Source organism: Lampris incognitus, chromosome 6, assembly GCF_029633865.1.
Source record: "Lampris incognitus isolate fLamInc1 chromosome 6, fLamInc1.hap2, whole genome shotgun sequence".
NCBI lineage: Eukaryota > Metazoa > Chordata > Actinopteri > Lampriformes > Lampridae > Lampris > Lampris incognitus.
The window spans coordinates 7,592,929-7,617,950 of NC_079216.1; the positions used below are offsets into that span (position 1 = coordinate 7,592,929).

The following is a 25,022-nucleotide window of genomic DNA, read 5'->3' on the forward strand; positions in this document are numbered from 1 at the left end:
GGAAACAGTGTCCAGGTATCTACTGGTATGGAGTAATTCCTGGTTGTATTGCATGCCAGCCAGTCGGTCCTGGTAGTAAAAGGGGATTACACTGACTGTAGATTATCACGCGACTCGACGTTTAGGTGCAGAATAGTGGATTAAAGGGGCATTCTGCAGATTTAATGTAAGTCGAAAGGAGACGTGGCGCTGAGCCTCGGCTGCCTCTCTCCCCGCCTCATCAGGTAAGGGGCGCCGAGGATGCAGGGGGGGGGGGACCAGCTAGCTCGGATTGAAAACTGTTATTTTTCATCAAGATCCCCCAACGATGCCGCAGGTCGCGAGTTCAAACCCCAGCTGGGGGCAGACTGCCACACGCTGGCTTCACAAACTCACTCAAAGGAAATATATACTACCAAATGTCTCCTCGCCGCCCGCCTCGCCGCTGTAGCCAGTGGAGCATTTTTTGTTTTTTATATGGAAAAAAAAAAAAAGAGACGTCCCTTACTAGCACTTTGCCCTTGATCTTGAAGGTCAACATCTCTCCTCCTTTCTCCACCTCCCTCCTCGCTCAACTCTTCTTCTTTTCCCCGAAGTGCCCGAGGTGCTCCTCGCTCCGTGAGATTAGCCGCTAATCCATGAAAGGTAGTGGATTGGCTGCGCTCTCCCTTTGAATGTTATTAAAGGAAGCTGTCCTTAGGTGTGTGTGTGTGTCTGTGTGTGTGTGTGTGTGTGTGTGTGTGTGTGTGTGTCTGAAGTGTGTGTCTGAAGTGTGTATGTGTGTTTGTTCTAATCCGGTGATAACCAGGCCTGGGGCCCCCGAGGTGTAGAAATAGGAGGGGAAGAAGATGGGGAGACTGGATGGAAAGATGGAGGGAGGGGGAAACAGAGGTGGGGGTGGGGGGCAGCGGACATCAGAAAAGGTGACTCTCTTTGTGGAAAGCCAAAGGACTCCGGCAGGTAACGGGGGATTTTATCAACCTGGCAGTTTCTACTTCCTGTGTTGATGGATCCACCGCAGATAACGGCTCCACTCAGCCCAGTGGGCCCTCAGATGTTCCGGTAGGGCAACAAGCTGACGCCTCGGGGCAATTTGTCCATACGGGGACACTTCCAGGAGCGACGGATCCATCAGTACCTCGAAGGTCTTCGGCGAAAATAGATGACTTACGACCCTCCAAATAATCATCCCCTTCCACACCTCCGCCGCCGCTCAACGTGTTTCTGTCTTTGCTCAGATCCAGTGAGTCAGAGAGGGTCAGGGGTCACCCGAGCACCCCAAATGAAGTTTTGTTCTTATTCTCTTTTTTTCCCCGGCAGATGCGTCATGAGATCATTGTCCCCTTTCGGAGTCTTGCGGTGCGACTGAGGTGACGCCGCGATGCTTTTCGGAAGGCAGCGTTTGTGTCAAAGCGGGCCGGGGCCGGCGCTGCTGTGCGGAGGAGGGGTGGGGCGGGGGGGGGGGGGAGGCAGGGGGTGGGGGCGGCGGGGGGGGAGTCAAGCAGAGGAGAGACAGGGCCAGGCGAAGAGATCCCCGCTGACAGGCTGTACATAATTGATTGTTTATCTGTCTGCAGCCTGAGCAGCAGCAGTTGGAGAGAAAATACCTCACGTCACACACACACACACACACACAGACACACACAGACACACACACACACACACACACACACACACACACACACACGTAGGCTAAAGAAAACATGCTGACGGTGGCACACGCACAATGTGATATAATTGATCAGAAATATGCACCTAAACGCACTAAGAGGCAACAAATCTCATATGAAGAAAGCCTAGACTAACCCCCCCCCCACACACACAAACACACACACACACACAGCATAGCTTAAACCATACACACCTCCTATTGCGCAGAGTAACACACACACCTAAACCTTCACACCGAGAGCCGACAACAATAACAAGGTGACGGCATTCTCTTCCGGTGTATCGACAAGACTTTGTGCTTACCTTGTGAGGCAGCTGGACTCACGAGACCATGCAAATCCATCTTGCCAGGCTTCAAGTTGTGCGCTTGTGGCTGAACCACAGCGGTTCGGACCAATCGGCGGCCTATGAGCCGCTACTGGCGGCCTCAGCCGCCAGTAGCGGCTCATAGGCCGCCGATTGGTTTAGATGTGACGACAGCGAGAAGCGACTCCTAACGAGGTTAGCATAGATGCTGCTATAGCATCGGTTGTATCAGAGCTGGAGAGTAGGGCGTCTTGGTAGCGTAGCGGTCTATTCCGTTGCCTACCAGCACGGGGGTCGCTGGTTCGAATCCCCGTGTTACCTCCGGGTTGGCCGGGCGTCCCTACAGACACAATTGGCCCTGTCAATGGGAGGGAAGCCGGGTGTGGGTGTGTGTACTGGTCGCTGCACTAGCGCCTCCTCTGGTTGGTCGGGGCACCTGTTTGGGGGAGGGGGAGGGAGCTGGGGGGAATAGCGCTATCCACCCACACGCTACGCCCCCCCGGTGAAACTCCTCACTGTCCGGTGAAAAGAAGCGGCTGGGGACTCCACATGTATGGGAGGAGGCAGGTGGTAGTCTGCAGCCCTCCCCGGATGGGCAGAGGGGGCGGAGCAGCAACAGGGACGGCTCGGAGAGTGGGGTGATTGGCCGGATCCAAATGGGAAGAAAAAGCGGGGGGGGAGGGGGGGGGAGTGGAGGGTAGTTCTTCATCGAAAGAAAAGCGAAGAACAGCACTGACGGCTTTTCTTGAAGAAAAACAATCATTTTTAATTTGCTCTTCTCGAATTGATGCGATTGGTTGACGTTAGCCCGTGACGGACAGATGGTTCGTCCAATCGCCAGCCGAGCATCTTTTGGAAAGCGCCCGCCCTCTTCCCAACGCTTTCCATGGACGACTTCTGAGACCGTTGTGCGTAACAAGCCGTCTGGCGCGGCGGGTTGAAGTCGTCCTGCGGCGGGGAAACTGTTACTGCCGTTAAAACACGACAGAGAAGCACAAAGAAGGAGGAGATAAGAAACAAAACAAACAGGAACGACAAGGTAAAAGTCCAGTAATCTGCACTGCCGCCATGCTGACGTCAGCCCCCCCCCTCCCCCACCCCCCGTGCTGTTTAAAGGGTGTAGTTGTTGCCTGGGCTGAACGGGGAACCTCACGTCTTGTGTAACAGCAGACGTTACCGCCTCCTCTTCTCAGGGAGGCTCGAGATGCTGCTACAAGTGTTCAGTGGGGCCGTTACCGCCGCAGGTCGTTAGGCAACACACCGCCGCTTTCCTCCATGTTTTGTGTGGATGTGCGGTGCGGAACAACGTTTTGCTAGTTGGTTCGGCCCATTAATTGCACAAAGGCAAATACACACATGTGCACACACACACACACACACGTGCACACAACACAACACGTAAACACACATTTACATAATAGGGCATTTTGCTGGTGCTTTGGCATTTGTATAATAAACTTTAATTAGTTTTATCAAATAAGGACACCAGCAAAAGGAAGGAGTGCAGGGGTCAGGGCACCGGTTGTCTAATGACAAATACACACACACACACACACACACACACACACACACACACACACACACACACACACACACACACACACACACACACACACACACATTTACATAATCAGGTGTTGGCTGGTGGTTTTAGTCAGAGTGATTCAAGTTGGTAGAATAAGATTAAATTAGATCAACAAAAAACAAAAATTATGAATAGAGGTGAGTGCCGGGTTTAGAGCCACGGTACCATGAATACACACACACACACACACACACACACACACACACACACACATCCTGGCTGCTCGGGCGTGCTGCAGGTTGAGTGACAACTGGACATTTCCTGGCTTTAGCAGCTAAATGCAGATATGACCTTGTGCAGCTGTCTCTCTCTGTCTCTCTCTGTCTCTCTCTGTCTCTTTCTGTCTCTCTCTGTCTCTCTCTGTCTCTCTCTGTCTCTTTCTGTCTCTCTCTGTCTCTCTCTGTCTCTCTCTGTCTCTCTCTGTCTCTTTCTGTCTCTCTCTGTCTCTCTCTGTCTCTCTCTGTCTCTCTCTGTCTCTTTCTGTCTCTCTCTGTCTCTCTCTGTCTCTCTCTGTCTCTTTCTGTCTCTCTCTGTCTCTCTCTGTCTCTCTCTGTCTCTCTCTGTCTCTTTCTGTCTCTCTCTGTCTCTCTCTGTCTCTCTCTGTCTCTTTCTGTCTCTTTCTCCGTCTCCCACGCTCTCCTCTCTGTCTCATGTTCTCTCTCTCTCTCTCACTCCCTCTCTTTCTCTGTCGCTTGCTCTGTCATGCTCTCCTCTCTCTCTTTCTCTCACTCTCTCCGTCTCACTCTGTCTCTCTCCCTGTCACTCTCCTTCTGTCTGTCTGTCACTCTCTCTCACGCTCTCCTCTCTGTCACTCTCCCTCTCACTCTGTCTCTCTCTGTCACTCTCCCTCTCTGTCTGTCTGTCACTCTCTCTCTCACTCTGTCTCTCTCTGTCACTCTGTCTCTCACTCTGTCTCTCTCTGTCACTCTCCGTCTCACTCTGTCTCTCTCTGTCACTCTGTCTCTCACTCTGTCTCTCTCTGTCACTCTCCCTCTCACTCTGTCTCTCTCTGTCACTCTCTCTCTCACTCTGTCTCTCTCTGTCACTCTGTCTCTCACTCTGTCTCTCTCTGTCACTCTCCGTCTCACTCTGTCTCTCTCTGTCACTCTGTCTCTCACTCTGTCTCTCTCTGTCACTCTCCCTCTCTCTCTGTCACTCTCCGTCTCACTCTGTCTCTCTCCCTGTCACTCTCCTTCTGTCTGTCTGTCACTCTCTCTCCGTGTCTCTCTCACGCTCTCCTCTCTGTCACTCTCTCTCCATCTCTCATGCTCTCCTCTCTGTCTCTCCCTCTCTCTGTCTCTCCCTCTCTCTGTCTCTCCCTCTCTCTGTCTCTCCCTCTCTCTGTCTCTCCCTCTCTCTGTCTCTCCCTCTCTCTCTGTCACTCTCCCTCTCTCTCCCTCTCTCTCTGTCACTCTCTCTCTCTCTCCCTCTCTCTCTGTCACTCTCCCTCTCTCTGTCTCTCCCTCTCTCTCTGTCACTCTCCCTCTCTCTGTCACTCTCCCTCTCTCTGTCTCTCCCTCTCTCTCTCTCCCTCTCTCTCTGTCACTCTCTCTCTCTCTGTCTCTCCCTCTCTCTCTGTCACTCTCTCTGTCTCTCCCTCTCTCTCTGTCACTCTCTCTCTCTCTGTCTCTCCCTCTCTCTCTGTCTCTCCCTCTCTCTCTGTCACTCTCTCTCTCTCTGTCTCTCCCTCTCTCTCTGTCTCTCCCTCTCTCTCTGTCACTCTCCCTCTCTCTGTCACTCTCTCTCTCCCTGTGCGTGTCCCTCTCTCTCTGTCACTCTCTCTCTCTCTCCCTCTCTGTCTGTCTGTCACTCTCTCTCCGTCTCTCTCACGCTCTCCTCTCTGTCTCTCTCTGTCTCTGTCTCTCTCTCTCTCTCTCTCTCTCTCTCCCTGTGCGTGTCTCTCTCTCCTGCACCACAATTACAGGTTTTATAGGCCTGTGAGCAGTCTGTAATCTGCCTGTCGGCAGGTGTATGTGACACGGCAACAAGAGCAGCAACAGCAGGCCCTTCCTGAGTGCCCTTCAATCCACTGCACACACACAAACACAAAAACATACTCGCAGCACACATCACAGTGTCACTTTCAATTTGTGTGAGTCCACCGCCAGTTGAGGACATATTATAGATGAGGTGAGAGCAGGGAGACGGAGGGTGGAGCTCCGGATGCCGTACGACACGTGATACGGTTTCCCCACTGACGTGTCCGGTGTGTTGCAATCTATGTGATGGTGTCGTGTGTCATTGTCTCACACCGAATGATCTGTTTTATCTTCCACTTCCGGTGTGGGAAGATGGCGGCACGAATTCACATTTGCAGCGGCCTCACCCAACACCGTCCATGCAGTGTCTTTGTCCACGTCTGCGTCTAAGTTTGAGTTTGTGTCTTCGTTTGATGGCTGGGAGAGCTGGCGCTGGATCAGCTGGGAGAGCTTGGTCTGCTGTCTCCTGTGGGCCCGGGGACCACGGCACTAACCGGAGCTGTGCCTGAAGAGGAAACCCCGAGGTCGGTCTGACAGGATGCAGAAGCAGAGCAGGCTAAGCTAACTGCTAGCCCATGCAGACCAGGAGTTCCGGTAACACCGAGCGCGGTCTGACAGTGGTCTCGCCTAGCGTTGACTGTGTTTTTGGTGTCGTCGTGTGGAGTGCGGGGAGTTGTGTTGAAGGCTTCTGGCTGGGAGAGCTGGCATTGGATCAGCGGGGAGAGCTTGGTCTGCTGCGCCCGGTGGGCCCAGGGACCACGGTCCTGCCTGGAGCTGCACTCGAAGAGGAAACGCTGAGGGCGGTCTGACAGGACGCGGAAGCGGGGCAAGCTAAGCTACTATTAGCCCATGCAGACCGGCAGTTCCAACAGTCATCCTGGTGTTCGCTCTCTTGGACAGTATAAAAAAAAATTATTATTTTTGATAAGATTGTATATCTGGACAAAAGTGTTGGGACACACCTCTTAATCATTGAATTCAGGTGTTTCATTCAGACCTATTGCCACAGGTGTATAAAATCCAGCAGCTAGTCATGCAGTCTGCATTTACAAACATTTGTGAAAGAAAGGGTCGTTCTGAAGAGCGTGGTACTGTCATAGGATGCCACCTTTGCCACCTAAGTCAGTTTGTGAAATTTCTTCCCTGCTAGATATTCCATGGGCAACTGTAAGGGGTATTATTGAAAAGTGAAAGCGTTTAGGAACAACAGCAACTCAGCCACGAAGTGGCAGACCACGTGAAGTCACACAGCGGGGTCAATGAGTGCTGAGGCGCATAGTGCGTAAAAGTCACCAACACTCTGTTGACTCAATAACTGCAGAGTTCCAAACTTCCTCTGGCATTAACATCAGCACAAAAACTGTGCTCCAGGAGCTTCATGGAATGGGCTTCCATGGCCGAGCAGCTGCATGCAAGCCTTACACCACCAAGCACAATGCCAAGCGTCGGATGGAGTGGTGTAAAGCACGCTGCCACTGGACTCTGGAGCAGTGGAAACGTGTTCTGTGGAGTGATGAATCACACTTCTCTGTCTGGCAGTCTGATGGACGAGTCTGGGTTTGGCAGATGCCATAAGAACGTTACCTGCCTGACTGCATTGTGCCAACTGTAAAGTTTGGTGGAGGAGGGGTAATGGTATGGGGTTGTTTTTCAGGGGTTGGGCTAGGCCCCTTAGTTCCAGTGAAAGGAAATCTTAATGCTTCAGCATACCAAGACATTTTGGACAATTCCATGCTTCCAACTTTGTGGGAACAGTTTGGGGAGGGCCCTTTTCTGTTCCAGCATAACTGCCCCGGTGCACAAAGCAAGGTCCATTAAGACATGGTTGGGTGACTTTGGTGTGGAAGAACTGACCTCAGCCCCATCGAACACCTTTGGGGTGAACTAGAACGGAGATTGTGAGCCAGGTCTTCTTGTCCAACATCAGTGCCTGACCTCACAAATGCTCTTCTGGATGAATTGGCAAACATTCCCACAGACACACTCCAAAATCTTGTGGAAAGCCTTCCCAGAAGAGTGGAAGCTGTTATAGCTGCAAAGGGGGGGACCAACTCCATATTAATGCCTATGGATTTAGAATGGGATGTCATAAAAGCTCCTGCAGGTATAATGGCCAGGTGTCCCAATACTTTTTTACATATAGTGTATGTGTTTTTGTAGTTTGGATATATGTATTCTTTTCTTTTTTATTATTAATTTTTTTCCCAAGGAAAACAAATGGAACTGAACAATTACAGGTGAAAGACTGATATTTTTTAACATATGCCCATATGCCCATATCCTGCTCCCCTCTACCTACTCCTACTCTGTCCCGCAGGCCCCTTCTCAGAACACAATTAAACCACATTACCGTAGGTTAAATACAAACACGAAAAATGAAACAAAATAAATAAAGAAGTGAGTAAATAAATAAAAGAATAACTACTGTTCTAGCATCTGAGCCATTATAATGGTCTTTTTGGGCTTTGTGAGGTTGGGTAACTGTGTGTGTGTGGTGGGGCAAGCCGTGGGGTATTCGTTCACCCCGGGCCAGCCCAAGCCCGATTTCTGTGGCGCCGCCTCGCCAGGAGGGAGGCGATCAACATATTCAATCAATGGCTTCCAGTGAGAATGAAACCTGTCAGGGGAGCTCCTCAGTGTAAACCTTATTTCTTCCAGTTTTAGGAGAAACTAAATGGATATGTGTGTTCTTGTAGTGTGGATATGTGTTGTTGTCTTTGTGTTGCACTGCTGTGGGCTGGGGGAAACCATGTTTCACTTCATTTCATGTGCGCGGGTGCATGGAATGAAACGACAAATGTTCCTGATTCCTAAAACAATTAAAATACTAACTGCTAATAATGTTGAGAAGATAGATGGATGGATGGATGGATGGATAGATGTGGAGATGGGTGGCTGGATTGATGGATCAAACGGCAAACCAGGTGTGTGCCCATCAGCACGCTTACACACTCGTACACACAGTTGTTGAAGTGAAGGCTGATGAAAGGTAAACTTGCTCCTGCAGACCATTGTGAGTATGACGCGTGCTGGATAAAAGGGCGTGTGATTGATGGACGTACTGAGACGTGCTTAATGTGGAGGACAAAATGTGCGAGGAAGCAGAGATAAATTCAGTCCCCCCCGTCCTGCCCGGCACAGTGTGGCCCAGAAAGCCAGTGAAACGACTAGAAATGGGCTGCGCCGCGGCCCTCAGATTAGCCGTATATTCTGATTCTCTTACTCTTCATTTCCAGGAGAGTCTTAACCTTTTTTGGGGGGGGGGGGGGATTTAGTCCTCTACTTGTTCATTCAGCCGCCACTGCCGTGCTGCCAAATCATTATAACCTTTTTTTTCTGTGCTGAAAGTAAAAAGAGTGAATAAAAAAAACTGCGGCTGAAAACTCAAAGGCAGAATTTGACAAACAGGAAGCTTTCTTCCCCAGAAGGTGAACCTTTTTGAGGTTGGTTCTGGCTTCCCGGTCCTTCTGGGTTGTGAGCGGGTGCAGAGTCGTGACTGGAATCTGAACGTTTCGGGGGGGGGGGGGGGTATACGAGGCGAAGGACATATCAGAAGGTTAAAGTGAGTCCAGCAAAGAACGTTTTTGTGCACGTCGGCCAAAGTTGGTGCTTCGTAAGCGACCGCTTATCAGGAAGCCGTGTTCAGTGTAGGAGTATTGTTCCTCCGTCGCTCTCACAGGGATGCGGATTCACGAGTCCGCGCAGCGCCGCTGATGAGGACGCAACTTAAAAAAACGCTGGAAGAGTCTCCCAACTGTTCCCTTTATCTTAGCTAGAGCGTTTCCCCTCGCTGTTTAATCTAAAGGGAATATTTGATGTGGTCAGGGTGGAGAACGAAAGACAAATCACAAGTTGTCGCGTCTCGTCAGGATTAACAAACGTGTTTCTTTAAACCAGGCGGTGAAAACAACAGAGTTAGCAGCTTAATACTTAAAAAATGAAATGAAAGTCATTAAAGCAGAAATGCAAAGCTGTGATAAAGGCACAAGAGGCTCCATCAGCCCGTGTGCAGATCCGGCCGTCTAATTGGAGTGGGTATAAATGTATCTGAGATTTATGAGCGGGATTATCGAAACGCTCGTAAACGCGGCATTACCGCAGGTCCTGAAGGATGGCCGAGGTCCACGCTTCCATGTGGGTGTGGTTCAGGTCCACAGACTCGTCCTGTGTGTGTGTGTGTGTGAGAGAGAGAGAGAGAGAGAGGTGGTGGGGGGTGTTGAATGAATAACATGCCACTGATTCAAGGTGCCCTTGAGCAAGGCACAACCCCACCTCCCGTCAGATTCTCTGTCATCCTATGATTAAACAAGCCCTGTGACTAATAAAGTGGATTTAACTTACCTGCATTCTTACCATGTACACCATGTGGTGAAATAAAGAACGTTGTGTAAAAAGCCGACCTCTGTCCGTCATATATGGCGTGCATTTAAGGTAGCCAAACGGATGTTTCACTAGCCATTTCACACGCCTTCTTGTTTTACCACATATGTAGCTAGAAAGCTTGTGAACTTAGCTTCCCGGTTGTATCGGTGGTTTGTAGGTACATCCAGCACGGCGTCCTAGCTCCAAAAACGTTGGACCAAATGATCAAATTGGTATTACTGTTGATCCCCCCCCCCCTTTTCTCTTCAGTTGCACTTGGCCAATTACCCCACTCTTCCAAGCCGTCCCGGTCGCTGCTCCACCCCCCGCTGATCCGGGGAGGGCTGCAGACTACCACATGCCTCCTCTGATACATGTGGAGTCGCCAGCCGCTTCTTTTCACCTGACAGTGAGGAGTTTCACCAGGGAGACGTAACGCGTGGGAGGATCATGCTATTCCCCCCAGCCCCCCCCCCGAACATGCACCCTGACTGACCAAAGCAGGCGCTAGTGCAGCGACCAAGATACATACCCACATCCGGCTCCCCACCCACAGACACGGCCAATTTGCTGTTGATTTGTTGCCACAGTTTTTCTCAGAACTGAATTTGATGACAAAACAACAGGTGTAGTACAAAAATGCTAATGATGTACAGTTGTGGTATTTGTGGTTTGTTGATCAATGAAACAAAGTCTGCCGAGTCACCAACTGATGCATCCTTGATTCAGCCGGGTGGGTCAGGAACAAATCCAGGCATTTGAAACGTTCTTGGCTAAATGCAAACTTGTGTTGTGGGACAGGACTCGGGCCGCGACGGATGATGTTCCACAAGTTCATGAGGACATAAACAAGCACATTTATTAAGAAATGGCCATTGTCTGTTTTTTCTTCTCCAGAACACGACGAGTGTCTCAGTGGCCTGCACAGCTGTGACCAGAACGCCCTGTGCTTCAACATGGTCGGAGGCCACAGCTGCTCCTGCAAGCCCGGCTACACTGGCAACGGCACCGTCTGCAAAGGTAGGAACCACAGCATTTGCATTCCTTTACATCTCTATCTTCATTTTGCCTCTCATCACAGATAATCCACCATCCAGATTTTCTGTTGCTACCTGTTTGGTTTTGCACTCTTCACAAATAACAGGAGTGTAAAGTCCCTTTACACCCTTAATATTAGTAGAGCTACAGGTATTTAGTTTATACAATAACTTTTTCTATATACTATGAGTCTTTTTATAATCGGACTGTTAGATTGATGTTATCTATGTACAGTGCCTTGCAAAAGTACTCAATCCCCTTGACAGTCATCACTAATTTCTGGATTATAAAAGATACTGACACGTCTGTTCCTGAACAATATTATTTTTGTGAACCCATAATCTCTAACAGCATGTTCCCAAAGCCAAAATAAGTTATGTTTCGCTGACTTTTTATTAATAAATTAAAAACTAAAGTATAGCGCTTGCAAAAGTATTCAATCCCTTGAGCTCTAAAGCTCCAAGTTTACACAAATGACAAATTATTCCTAAGTAACGGTCTGGTTTATGGGTATAAAAGCACTCTGTGTAAAGTTCATTAGCCGAGCATGAACTCCATCAGAAAATGAAGACAAAGGAGCATAATACTGAAGTAAGAGACAAAGTGATTAAAATGCAGGAGGCGGGAAAGGGATGCAAAACAATATCAGTGTTTGGATGTCCCATGGAACACTGTTGGATCCATTGTCAGAAAGTGGAAGCTGTATCGCACCATCGAGACGCTTTGTAGGACAGGCCATCTCTCAAAGCTAAGTGTCCGAGCAAGACGTGGGCTGGTGAGGAAAGCCACAGATGATCCTGTAATCACTTTGAAGGAGCTCCAGAGGTCAGTAGCTGAAACTGGAGTAAATGTGCATGAGTCAACCATATCACGGGCTCTCCATAAATCTGGCCTGTATGGGAGGGTGGCAAGAAAGAAGCCGTTGCTCAAAACTATGCATATAAAAGCACGCTTGGAGTTTGCTACCAAGCATGAGAGAGACCCAGTTAGGATCAGGAATCAGGAACATTTGTCATTTCATGCTATGCACCTGTGCACATGAAATGAAACGAAATATAATTTCTCCTAGCCGACAACAGTGCAACACGAAGACCAAAACACAGATCCAAACTACAAGAATACATACATCAAAACTACAAAACACATATCCAACATATAAAAAAAAAAATCAGTGTCCAAGAGAGTGAACACCAGGATGACTGTCGGAACTGCCGGTCTGCATGGGCTAGCAGTTAGCTTGGCCTGCCCTGCTTCCGTGTCCTGTCAGACGGCCCTCGGTGTTTCCTCCTCGGGCACAGCTCCAGGCAGGGCCGTGGTCCCTAGGCCCACCGGATGCAGCAGACCAGGCTCCTGCCGATCCAACGCCGGCTCTCCTAGCCAGACACCTTCGACACACCTCCCCGCACTCCACACGACGACACTAAAAACACAGTCAACTCTAGGCGAGGCCACCGCCAGACCATCCTCGGTGTTATCGGACCTGCCAGTCTGCATGGGCTAGCAGTTAGCATAGCCCACCCTGCTTCTAATGTGGGTAAAGCTTTTGTGGTCAGATGAGACGAAAGTTGAGCTTTTTGGCTAAAACTCAAAGCGTTATGTGTGGCACAAACCTAACACTGCTCATGCCCTAAAAACATCCTCCATACAATGAAGCATGGTGGCGGCAGCATAATGCTATGGGGTTGCTTTTCATCTGCAGGCACCGGGAACCTTGTCTAAATTGAAGTAAGAACGGTTGGAGCTAAATACAGGGAAATATTAGAAGAAAACCTGTTGCCATCTGCCATAAAACTGAAGCTTGGAAGAAGGTTCACCTTCCAGCGGGACAGTGATCCTAAGCACAAGGCTAAAGCAACAACAGAATGGCTCAGCAACAAAAAGGTGAACGTTCTGGAGTGGCCAAGTCAAAGTCCGGACCTCAACCCTATTGAAAATCTGTGGCACAGACTGAAAATCGCAGTCCAGAGGCGCCATCCCACCAACCTGCAAGACTTGTACAAATTCTGCCAAGAAGAATGGGCAAAAATTACTCTAGAAGAATGTGCAAAGCTTGTACATACTTACCCCAAGAGAATCATGGCTGTTAACTGCAGCAAAAGGGTACTCTACAAAGTACTGATATGTGGGCATTAAATACTTATGCAAGCACTATATTTTATTTTTGAAAAAATTTTTTTTTTAAAAGTCAACGAAACATAACCAATTTTACTTTGGGAACATGCTGTTAGAGATTATGGGTTCACAACAATAATATTGTTCAGGAACAGATGTGTGAGTATCTTTTATAATCCAGAAATTAGTGAGACTGTCAAGGGGGTTGAGTACTTTTGCAAGGCACTGTATGTGAATATCACAACAAGTCAGCGCTGTCAACATAGACAAGCTTATCGAGGTACTTTATCTTGTTTTAAGTCCCATAATGCTTATTTGAAGATATTGCAAGAAACATTTTCATCCCCCCACTGACAGATAATGGGCTGTAGTTTCCAGGTCACCGCGTAGTCAAAAGGCACTGGCGCTTGCTCACGGCACAAGTCGAACTAAGGTGTGGCCAATACTTTTTTGCTAATCTCGGGTCGGGAAATGCTGCACTGGCGGTAGTCGGGCGCAATGGTAGTGCAACTGTAAAAGGGATGGATTAGAAGGAATAAATTATCAGTAGGACAGGTGGGGGCTGTCTTCAGTTAAAGCTAAACAAATCAGCTCCTCTCATTCCCTTTAAAGCAGCGTGCACTCTGTCATAGCGACGTAATGGATCATGGAAGTCCAGACCAGCTAAGGCAGAAAGGTTTCTCCCAGGAGGAAACTGATTTCGGGAGGTGCCGAGTTGTCACGCGCGCATACCACAGACATTCACACCAATCCCGGTGTGATATGAGACAACACACAAACATGATTATTTGACAGGCTGTTCGATGTGTCTTTGTTCTCACCAGCACCTTTCACTTGTTCCTGAACATTCTATGAACACAGCAGGAGACCTTGAATAGCTGCACCCCCATGCCCATTTCGGCACAAGTGATGCCGTGTCGAGCCCAGAAATTAGCAAACGCACCCAGGCGAGAGAAAAACCACCTTGTGCCCAACCAAACTGCCCCTACGTCTGCGTTAGAGCTACCGCCGGCTGGAAACTAGAGCTCAATATTGCTTGTTTCAAGAAAGAGCACTTGCCTCACAACTGGGAATTTTTACTAAACAGGAAATCTTAAAACGAGAAATTTGATTTGATATCTTTCTATCCTGTCATCATGAAACGAGCGCACTTTCTTGAAATAAGCAAGATGAAACTCAAGACCAGATGAAAAACCTTGACAAGCTTGACTTTTTTTTTGCATTGAATTCATTGCGTTACTTCATTTAGCGCAAGAATTTAACCAAAACAACTTAAAAACACAGTCACACATTACCCGCGCCGCCTCTGCCCAGAATCACTGCCAACTGTTTCCTCGGATGCCCGAGTCGCAGAGTTGAAATGCAACCCACAGCGTTGGGACACCGAGGGTATTAGTGCCACTCGAGCGCAAATTCCCTATATGTCCAAACATCACAAGGAGAAAAACAACCCTTATTTGCCCTGACATAATCCACATGCTCGATTTAACTTGTCCGGCCAGCGCGCTGCGGCTCTCTGGTGCTGGATTTCAGTGTTGGCAGGTTCTGCAGCAACGTTTGCATACCCTGCAAATATGTCATTGCCACTTCAAGCTTCTGGCTTTGCCTCATTTTATATCTTTTGTTGTTCGCTTATCTAATTTAATTTCTATGCATTTGTGTACTTTTTTCCAGCTTGCATTATTCTGTTTCCAATACCGGCGTCGTTCATGTTTACCTAATCTAAACTTGATGTGATGTCCGGATCTGCTGCGACCAGCATTTACTGGGGGCCGCCATCCCAGATATATGAATGTGGATGACAGTAGCATCGCAAAGTTTTTTTTCCACATCATTTCAGTTCGGGTGTGTCTGGTCAAGTCAGTTTTACAGCGATTCTGAATTGTGCTGACTACGCTTTATCAGTAAATGTCCCTCGACTTCGATACGGCGTCTCAAAACCTTTCTCCAACAGTGACATAGAAACGAGGCACTGGCCGAAAGTGTGGACGTTTATGTCGACCCAGTGATTTGAAATCCGGTCGTGGAAACGTGTGGAATAACGTACTTCTCTTTTCACTCAGCTGGGCCGCTTTCATTGTCGGAGGGAAGTTCTTTGACGGATCAGCCTCCATCCATTTGTCATCCAAAGTATCTCAGACACCACCTGTCCGATATTGATAAAACTTGAGAGAATGATGGATTCTGAGGCATTTTTTAAATAACCATGACAGGGCCATACATGGCACCACCTGCAGGCCAAAAAAGATCCCAGACTGTACACCAACACAACTTTCTTTCCATTGCAGCTAGAGTCTTGAACCTTGGTGCACTCGTGCATGTCCCCCATCTGAACGTTTTTGCTTGTTAACGCCTCGAGCTCAGCCCCAGTTATGTTTTCTGTAAGTTGTTCTTGCACATTCGGCTGCCATTTTGTGACTATCCACAAGGTGAACGTGCCTAACATGTTGTCTGATTATTTCACGGGCGGGGGTCCCTTTTACCGAAGACAAACAGAAAACTGAATGATAGCATTTTGTCAGTGTTTGAGAATATTAATCTCAGATTTGATCAGCCATAACTCCCCTTTCCTTACACCTAACGGAGACACTAACCAAGTCTTGATACAGTTGATCTGTAGTCATCTATTCAATGTTGGCAGCACAGTGGTTAGCGCTGTCGCCTCACAGCAAGAAGGTCCTGGGTTCGAACCCCGAGGTTGTCAAACCTTGAGGGTCATCCCAGGTCGTGTGGAGTTTGCATGTTCCCCCTGTATCTGCAGGTGGTTTTCTCCGGGTGCTCCGGTTTCCCCCACCATCAAAAAAGACATGCATGTTGGAGTTAATATCCGTGCCCCTGACCGAGGCGTGGCGAGACGAGCTGGAGTTGGTCGCCGGGCACTGCACGGCGGCTATCCACTGCTCCTATCCGCACAGCCGGGATGGGTCAAATGCAGAGAAGAATTTCCCTTCCGGGTTCAATAAGTGTATCAAAATTAAATTTAAAAAAAAATCAAGCTCAACATCTCAACATTTTTGGGTGAAGAACGTGGCACAATGATTTGCCTTGGGAGGAAAAAAACATCAGAAAAGAAGGACAGGTTATAAATCCTGCTTTCGTTTTCACAGATTAAACCCGTGGGTGGGCACGGCTGCTGTTGTTTCGTTGCTTTTTTTTTTTCTTTTCAATTCCTTCTCTCTTCCATTCTTCCCCTTCGCCATCGTGGGATCATAATTTATACAGATATCCCATTTTGTGTCCACGGCCCTCTGTCAACTCCGCTCTGTATTTTGGGGACACATTAACTAACATTGTACCCGCGAATAATGAACATTTCTGAATTAAGTTAGGCGAGAGGCATTAATCACTCCGGAGAATGTCTTGAGAGGCCATAATGAATCACATCACTAAATTAGCTCTTATTCTGTATGCAAATACATACCCTGCTGCCGGTCTAATTACACAGTTAATGCTCATTAATCTGGCTGAGTAATGGCTTCTCTCCGCTCTACCTCTAGCTATGTGTGATGGACTGTGCCAGAACGGAGGGACCTGCGTCTCACCCGACAACTGCGTTTGCCAGCAAGGATTCACGGGGAGGAGGTGCGAGACAGGTAGGAGATCGCTTCGGTTTCTCGCCGCTCCGCATGTCCTCGAAAAATGCCGGGGACAGACTTTTGGATGAGAAGCATCCAGGGGAAGGAGAGGATATTGTGAGGTTCCGGTTTTCTGGGAGACGTCCGGGGACAGGATAAAAAAAAAAAATGGGTGTAAGGAGGGAAATCTTTGGGAGGTACTTGGGATCAGAGTCAGTGTTGTAGTTAACGAAGGCTCATCCGGGCGCTCGTTGAAAGTACTGAGTACTCTCGACTCCTCGCCGCACCCTGACCTGCCAAACAGCTGATGTGAAATCGCTGGGATTGTTATTCAGCACACACCGCCGGAGCTTTTGGCGTGTGTGTTTATGTGCCGGCGCGATCAATTGTGTGAATGGATGTGCGTCGGTGTGCTCCTGCAGGTGCGCGTGCCTCCGTGCTCCACAGTGAGTAATGAGCTTGCCCCTCTCTCAGTGGCTCAACAGAGGATTTGAACTGCAGCTGCAGCAGTATGGGAATTAGCTTACATCGCAGCCTGTATTCCTCAGCATGCCGTTCCCCCTCCACAAACGTTATCCCAGGCCTACACCTCTCACACACACACAAACACACCACCCGCAACGCATAATACACGGTGGCGTGGGATAGCTTAGAGCAGCAATAAGCCCGTCAGCCTGTCTCATATCGGAGTTCGTATCACAACCTGCTCACAAGCACAGCGATGTGTCAGACAGCGGCGTGATAACAAACATGGCCGAGGATCCAGTCCGCTCATTATTCCTCCTCAGTTCAACGCCTTTCCTTTCCGCAGTGCACATGGTTGGCAGGAAACCAGGAAAGTCTGTAATCCCGGGGGGCTGCACCTGATCCAGATCAGGTGCGGTCTACTGGGGGCACGCCTTCGCTCACGGGCCCGTTTCAACCTTTCCACGAGTGTCCTTCAGGAGCTGAGTGACCAGGCTAATAGAAAGTCAAGTCCCGATAGTTTGCTTAATACATGCGCTTGTGTCGGGCTCTGAGGCAGACAGGAAACAGAGCCTGTCTGCTCGCTTATCGGTTCACGTATTGATCGCACATAAAAGACCCTTTTTTTTATGAGGCGTCCTTTTTACTGCCTGTCTTAAAGTAAATGAAATACCTCAAGGCGCTCTTCTGTGATGGGAGGAAAGTGGTGTGTGTGTGTGAGAGAGAATGAGGGTTGACACACCAAGCCGTAGTGACTTATCCTCCTCTCCATTTTGCAGCAGGGAAGGTTCTGAGCAACATGTCCTCTAGTAATGGTATGGCCAGGCCAAGCAATCACACATTTCATTACATTCTTTAGTGTTTTAGTTCTCTCTCTCTCGCTCTCTCTCTCTCTCTGTTCTCGGTCTCACTGCCGTCTTTGTCCTGAAAAATAGTCAAAGGACAAACGTAGCAGCAATCATCGGGTCAAAATCTGATGGAAAAGATTCTTCTCAGAAGACTTTGACTCAGTGGAAGTTTGCCGCTTTACTCTACACATTATTCCACAAACAGAAAGGCTACAGGACGACATCCTGCAATAAAGCTCCCGTTTGGAACCCAGTGGGTCTAATTCCCCTCAAAGGGTAGATAATGTCCTTTCAAGCACAGCTCCTAAACTGAAAGATGTTGGTTCATTAGATGTGAAGCCCCTCTTGAACCTGGCTTCTGACTCACTCACTTAGAAACTGAACTGGGGGCGGGGGGGTTGCAACCCCTCCAAAAGTGTTTGTGAGCTCATCTAAATATGTATGCTGTCGTAAGACGTTAAGGATTTGGCCTTTTTGGAATTAACATTTTACTCATCATGGGTAAGAAAATCTGTTCTCTGCATCCCCACCACAATCCTGTCACTTGGTACGGTCCATGTGGTTTCATTCCAGGTGGGATGTCCCGCCGTCGACAGAGATGTAAGCAAGATCTTCTCCATCACCTTTAACCCGCTCAAACAAATCAGTCTTTTTTTTCTTTTTTTAATTTTCCCCCTTTTTCTCCCCAATTGTACCCGGCCAATGACCCCACTCTTCGGAGTTGTCCGGATCGCTGCTCCACCCCCTCTGCCGATCCGGGGAGGGCTGCAGACTACCACATGCCTCCTCCCATACATGTGGAGTCGCCAGCTGCTTCTTTTCACCTGACAGGGAGGAGTTTTGAACGCATGGGAGGATCACGCTATTCCCCCCCAGCTCCCCCTCTCCCCCGAACAGGCGCCCCGACTGACCAGAGGATGCGCTAGTGTAGCAACCAGGACACATACCCACATCCGGCTTCCCACCCGCAGACACGGCCAATCGTGTCTGTAGAGACGCCCGACCAAGCTGGTGGTAACACAGGGATTTGAACCGACGATCTCTGTGTTGTTAGGCTATGGAATAGACCGCTATGCCATCCGGACGCCCCCTCCAATTACACACTTAATACAATGATCCAGTATCATTCTGTTCATAGCAAAGTCACACAACAGTTGGTTGACACTGTGTGTTATCGTTTCATGAAACTTGGTGGATTGCAGACAGGCAGTCTGGTAACGGAGCGTTGTGGTCTCTGTCAGGACCACCAGCTGACAGGAGCGTTGTGGTCTCTGTCAGGACCACCAGCTGACAGGAGCATTGTGGTCTCTGTCAGGACCACCAGCTGACAGGAGCGTTGTGGTCTCTGTCAGGACCACCAGCTGACAGGAGCGTTGTGGTCTCTGTCAGGACCACCAGCTGACAGGAGCATTGTGGTCTCTGTCAGGACCACCAGCTGACAGGAGCGTTGTGGTCTCTGTCAGGACCACCAGCTGACAGGAGCGTTGTGGTCTCTGTCAGGACCACCAGCTGACAGGAGCGTTGTGGTCTCTGTCAGGACCACCAGCTGACAGGAGCGTTGTGGTCTCTGTCAGGACCACCAGCTGACAGGAGTGTTTGGACAGTAGTGACTCGGGGCTCCACTGTGTTCAGGCTCTGTGATTCTCCCTTTTCATCAAGGCTGGTCAGGATTCACACTGACGAGGTTTTGGGTCCACGCAAGCAAGCACACATGTGGACACAAACTCGGTCCCAACGCCTCCGGCTACGGGACGCTCGTCACCACAAATGTTGTAGCGTGGACCTCTCTCGCTCTCTCTCTCTTTATTTTTCCGTCTCTCTCTCTGTAATCCACTTTCTAAATTATTTCTCCCTCTCTCGCTCTCCTGTGACAGCTGTCATCCTGCCGACCTTTCGTTGGGTTTTTTTTGTTTTTTGGTTTGGTTTTTACTCTCCGGGCCAGCACCAGTCATTCAGTTTGAAAGGAGGAACTCACAACTTAACAAGAGCTTCCCAACAAGGTGACCGTCTCGAGGAGAAACTCCTGCAGATGTGTAAGGGGTTAACGCACTGCTGGATTATGGTATCCTGTCAGAGGGCGGGGGAGAAGAAGAAGAAGAAGAGACAGTAAGCAAGCACGGAGAAAAAGGAGATGAAGATGTACGAGGGGAGTGACAGATCGAGGTAGTCGGGGAGGAGAGAGGAGCAGGGGTGGGGGGTGTTGAAAGGCGAGGGAGTAGGAAAGAAGATACAGAGATGTAGAGAGAAAACTGACAGATGCAGAGCAAGCGATGGGGGGGGGGGGCGGATGGGTACAGGAAAGGGGGTTAGTGAGTTTCCCTCCATCCGAATGTGGAATGAGGCTGAGGAAGAGCAGGAGGAGCAGAGTTGGGTGGAGGAACATGGAAAAGCTTTCACGGAGAGCGGGTGCACACACACACACACACACACCAGAACCCAGTGAGCTTTTATAGACCTCCCCAGGGACTCACCCACCGCTGCGGCGGCGGCAGACTGACAGCCTGTCATAGACGAGAGGAGGACTCTTCCAGGCGGTGTAAATGTGCACTTGTGCAGGCGTGGGCTCGCCAGCGTGCACAGGCTGTCTCGTGCACGCCTGTTGGCGCTAGCAGTTTGTGGATCTGCAGCCTGCGGCTCGGCCTTGGAGGACGTGGAGCATATGTGTGAGAGCCAGCAAGTGTTTTTGTTTTTGTTTTGTACTGTTTTGCTCAGTGGTCCTGTCCATAAAAGTATGTGGGTTTGAGTTTCGAGTGTGCAGGTTCTTTTATGAGCGCGCTTGTCAGTAGTTTGTGAGAGAGAGTGTGTGTGTGTTTCTGTGTGTCCTGTAAATGTGTTTGTGTTGTGCAGTCTACTAATTTGTGTGCGTGTGTGTGTGTTGGTCACTCATTTGGAAGAAATGGACATGGGGACAGATTAGGCTGGCGGACAGACAGACGGACAGCAGCTAGCGGAGGACTGTGACGGTATGAATAATGCAGCATACAGCTGCAGAGAGCTGCCCACCCCTCAGTCATGGATATAAATGCATACTGGGTCGGCCATGTAATATGCACCCAGAACACGCTGCATGGTTGACGCCGTAGCCCGAGGCAACAGCCACTGCTCTCATAGCGCAGGTGAAAAATGCTAAACCACTAGCACTTTGTGTTTATTTCCCGGTAAAATGGGTGTCTGTTTTGCTCATTTAGGCTCGGGGCAGCTACCATCAATTTGATCTGGACCTAGGTCAAATAAATGCTGGCTGCTACAAGTCGTGGTTTGTTTTTTCCTCACAGGTGCCAGAAGGCCGGGGCTTTTCTGGGTCAGACAGTGTATAAAGTGGTGGGAACTTGGGGCAATTACAAGAAGAAATAAGAAAGAAAGAAAGCCATTTTGTTTTGTCATTATACTGTACAACAAATTGTATTCCTACAACGAAATGTGTCCTCTGCATTTAACCCATCCTATTGTATAGGAGCAGTGGGCAGCTGCAGCGCCCAGGGACCAACTCCGCTTCTTCTTTCAATCGCCTTGCTCAGGGACACAGACTGGAGTATTAACTCTAACATGCATGTCTTTTTGATGGTGGGAGGAAACCGGGGCACCTGGAGGAAACCCACGCAGACACGGGGAGAACATGCAAACTCCACACAGAAAAGACCTGGGATGGCCTGGGGTTCGAACCCAGGACCTTCTTGCTGTGAGGCAACATTGCTAAACACTGGGCCAGTGTGCCGTCTAAACAAGTCAAAAACTTGTCTGTCTTAGCCCATTCTCATCCCACCACGTCATATGTTGACGCTTTTATTAAAGTGGTTTATGGTATACTGGTGGTGTATGGCGCCCAAGGTACCCTTCGGCATCTGCATGGAAATGCAGTGAGTGTTTCATAGACTACAGTGTTAAGTTTCTAGCCTGATTAATGAATATCAATGGCATTCCCTGGGCGCTGCATGGTGGCTGCCCACTGCTCCGAGCTACAGAGATAGGATGGGTTAAATGCAGAGGGGAATTTACCCACGGGGATTCATATTCATTCTATCGCTTCCGGTGTGGGAAGATGGCGGCACGAATTCATGTTCACAGTGGCCTCACTCAGTACCGGTGTGGGAAGATGGCGGCGTGAATTCACATTTGCAGCAGCCTCACCCAGTACCATCCATGTAGTAACTTTGTCCACATCTGCGTCTAAGTTTTGTCTTTGTTTGATGGCTGAGAGAGCTGGCGTTGGATCGGCAAGGAGAGCCTGGTCTGCTGCATCCTGTGGGCCTATGGACCATGGCCTTGCCGATGCTGTGCCCGAGAGGTAACGCCAAGGGTGGTCTGACAGGACGCAGAAGCGGGCCATGCTAAGCTAACTGCTAGCCCATGCAGACTGGCATTTCCGATAACACCGAGGGCGGTCTGGTGGCAGCCTCACCTGGGGCTGACTGTGGTGTTTTTGCTGTCGTCGTGTGGAGTACGGGGAGGTGTGTCGAGGGTGTCTGGCTGGGAGAGCTGGCACTGGATCGGTTGGGAGAGCTTGGTCTGCTTCGTCCAGTGGGCCCAGGGACCTACGGCCCCTGCCTGGAGCTGTGCCCAAGGAGGAAACACCAAGGGCGGTCTGACAGGGCGTGGAAGCGGGGCAGGCTAAGCTAACTGCTAGCCCATGCAGGCCGGCAGTTCTGACAGTCATCCTGGCTGGCGTTCGCTCCCTTGGATAGGGATTTTTTGTTTAGTTTGGATATATGTGTTAGTTTTGATATGTGTGTTCTTGTAGTTTTTGTCTTTGTGTGGCACTATTGTGGGCTGGGGGTAACGGCATTTCGTTTCATGACAAATATGAAATGACAGTGTTCCTGATTCTTGATATAGTACATCATAAAATAAAATAAAATCAAAATACAGGTTAGGTGATGATTAACTATTACTTACCATTACCTAACCTGTATGTATTGTGTCAATGATAGTCATAAATCAGGCCGTCAGTTTAACATTGGAGTCTATGGAATACCTGCTGTGCATACACCAAAGGGTACCTTGCGCGTGATATATCCCGGCGTCAAACGTCTCGACATTTGACGCTGTGGGATAAGAATACGTTGAACATCTACTTTGACCTGAGGTGATATGCCCCACCCATCTGAGGTTTTCTTGCACGGGAAAACAAACAAATTATTCACAAGCGCTGCTGAACTCAGGTGTGTTGGCTTCATTTTAGTTTTGGCTGTGGTGCACATGATCTGTTGTTGTTTGATATCACTTGGAAGAGATTAGAAACACGGAAGGTGACGTTGAACCAAGAGTACTGGTAGTGAATTGTACTGTTAACTATAATGATGTTTTGACAGCTCTGTATAGTGTACATGAAACAATTGAAGAACTCTGCTAAAATGCCCCCCGCCCCCCTCAGTATTTTAGCCTTTGATTGTGTGCCTATTGAGTAAATTGCTGAGCTGTTGTTCCCATGAGATGAAGCGGGAGGTAGTCCCTTGCTCTTGCCTTTGTTTTCTGCTCATTATTGTCTCCTTTCATGGTTGCAAAGCCCCTCTAAGCCTATTAGGGTGCTCGCCTACCGCTAGGTGTTTCCTGTCAGTGCACTGTCAGTCCTGTAACGAATGGTTACCTATGCTGTCTTCGTCCACCTCCTTGGTGTCATCTCAAAGGATGGGGGGCGTAGCCCACATGGCGGTGGATGAGAGGAAATAGAAACCAGTCATAAGCATGAAACTATTCGATCTTTGCTTCCAGTCCTGGTCTTCTTTTTTTTATTATTCCCACCCCCTCTGCTGATCCGGGGAGGGTTGCAGACTACCACATGCCTCCTCCGATACGCTTCTTTTCACCTGACAGTGACGAGTTTCACCAGGGGGACGTAGCGTGTGGGAGGATCACGCCATTCCCCCCCAGTTCCCCCTCCCCCCCGAACAGGCGCCCCGACCGACCAGAGGAGGCGCTAGTGCAGCGACCAGGACACATACCCACATCCGGCTTCCCACCTGCAAACACGGCCAATTGTGTCTGTAGGGACGCCCGACCAAGCCAGAGGTAACACGGGGATTCGAACCGGCGATCCCCATGTTGGTTGGCAACGGAATAGACCACTACGCTACCCGGGTGCTTCCGCCTTTTGACCTTTTAAGGACAGATACCCATGATTCTATTTCCTTTACGAACTTGCAAACGTGGACATTCCTCAAAACCCAGATTCTCTCTGAAAGTTGTTCTTAGCAACTATTTGTTGTTTTGTTTTCCACTTGTTTTCTTTAAGTTGGCATAACGTCGCCATGTACGCAAGGTGTGAACTGCTTACAGTTGGACCAAAATCAGTGATCCGATCGAACTTTTCACAACTAAAATCCTTAAAGACGTCATAATAAAACATTCAGTGACACTTCATTTGTAAATGGCTAATATTGTGTTTATTTATTATACCTTTATCCATAACTGTTCTCAAATAACTGTGAAGGAGTGGTCTAGTCCTCCCTAATATTCATGAGCCGATCTTTGAGTGACAAGTACAACAACCGGGTATCACGAGATTTCGTGTCACAGTCACGAAATGTAATCTATGAAATCGTGCCGGGGGACACGATGTCACTGAAATGTTCTTGTCCGGCACCACAAAGTTGTATCCAATGCGGTCCTTATGGGCCAAGTTTTTCTTGCACGATTCACGTTATCAAGAGGCTGGCTCTGGCTGGTCTGGCCTCCTGGGAGAACGCAGGTCACTTACATATATTTGAAAACACAAAAACTACGGCGGTTAGGGTTATATCTTGTAGTTAGTCCGCCGCCCACTAGTGTGGGCAGTAGAAAGGAGAAGTAAGAAAATGACATGTAAAAAAGCAGTGAGGAAAATAAAGAGAGCTGATGTAGACGGTTACTGAGCAGTCGTGTCGTTTCTACCGTCTGATATGTCGATAAATAACAGTTAGGGTTAGGGTAGTTTTTGTGTTTTCAAATATATGGTGACCGGCGTTCTCCCGGGAGGCCAGACTAGCCAGAGCCAGCATCTTGATAACGTGACTCGCCCAAGAAGAACTTGGCCCATAGGAATACATTGGATAAAACTTTGTGGTGCCGGACAAGAAAATGTCAGTGACATCGTGTCCCCCAGCACGATTTCATAGATTAAATTTTG

General features: G+C 49.1%; 1 protein-coding gene across 1 annotated transcript in view; it reads left to right on the plus strand.

Annotated features, from left to right (window-relative positions):
* The window catches only part of nell2a (neural EGFL like 2a), a 183,550-nt gene that overhangs the window by 118,607 nt on the left and 39,921 nt on the right, over window positions 1-25,022 (plus strand). The window contains exons 14-15 of the mRNA XM_056281703.1: window positions 10,780-10,902; window positions 16,530-16,625. Coding sequence (XP_056137678.1) covers window positions 10,780-10,902; window positions 16,530-16,625 — 219 coding nt within the window. The remainder of the gene's footprint in view (window positions 1-10,779; window positions 10,903-16,529; window positions 16,626-25,022) is intronic.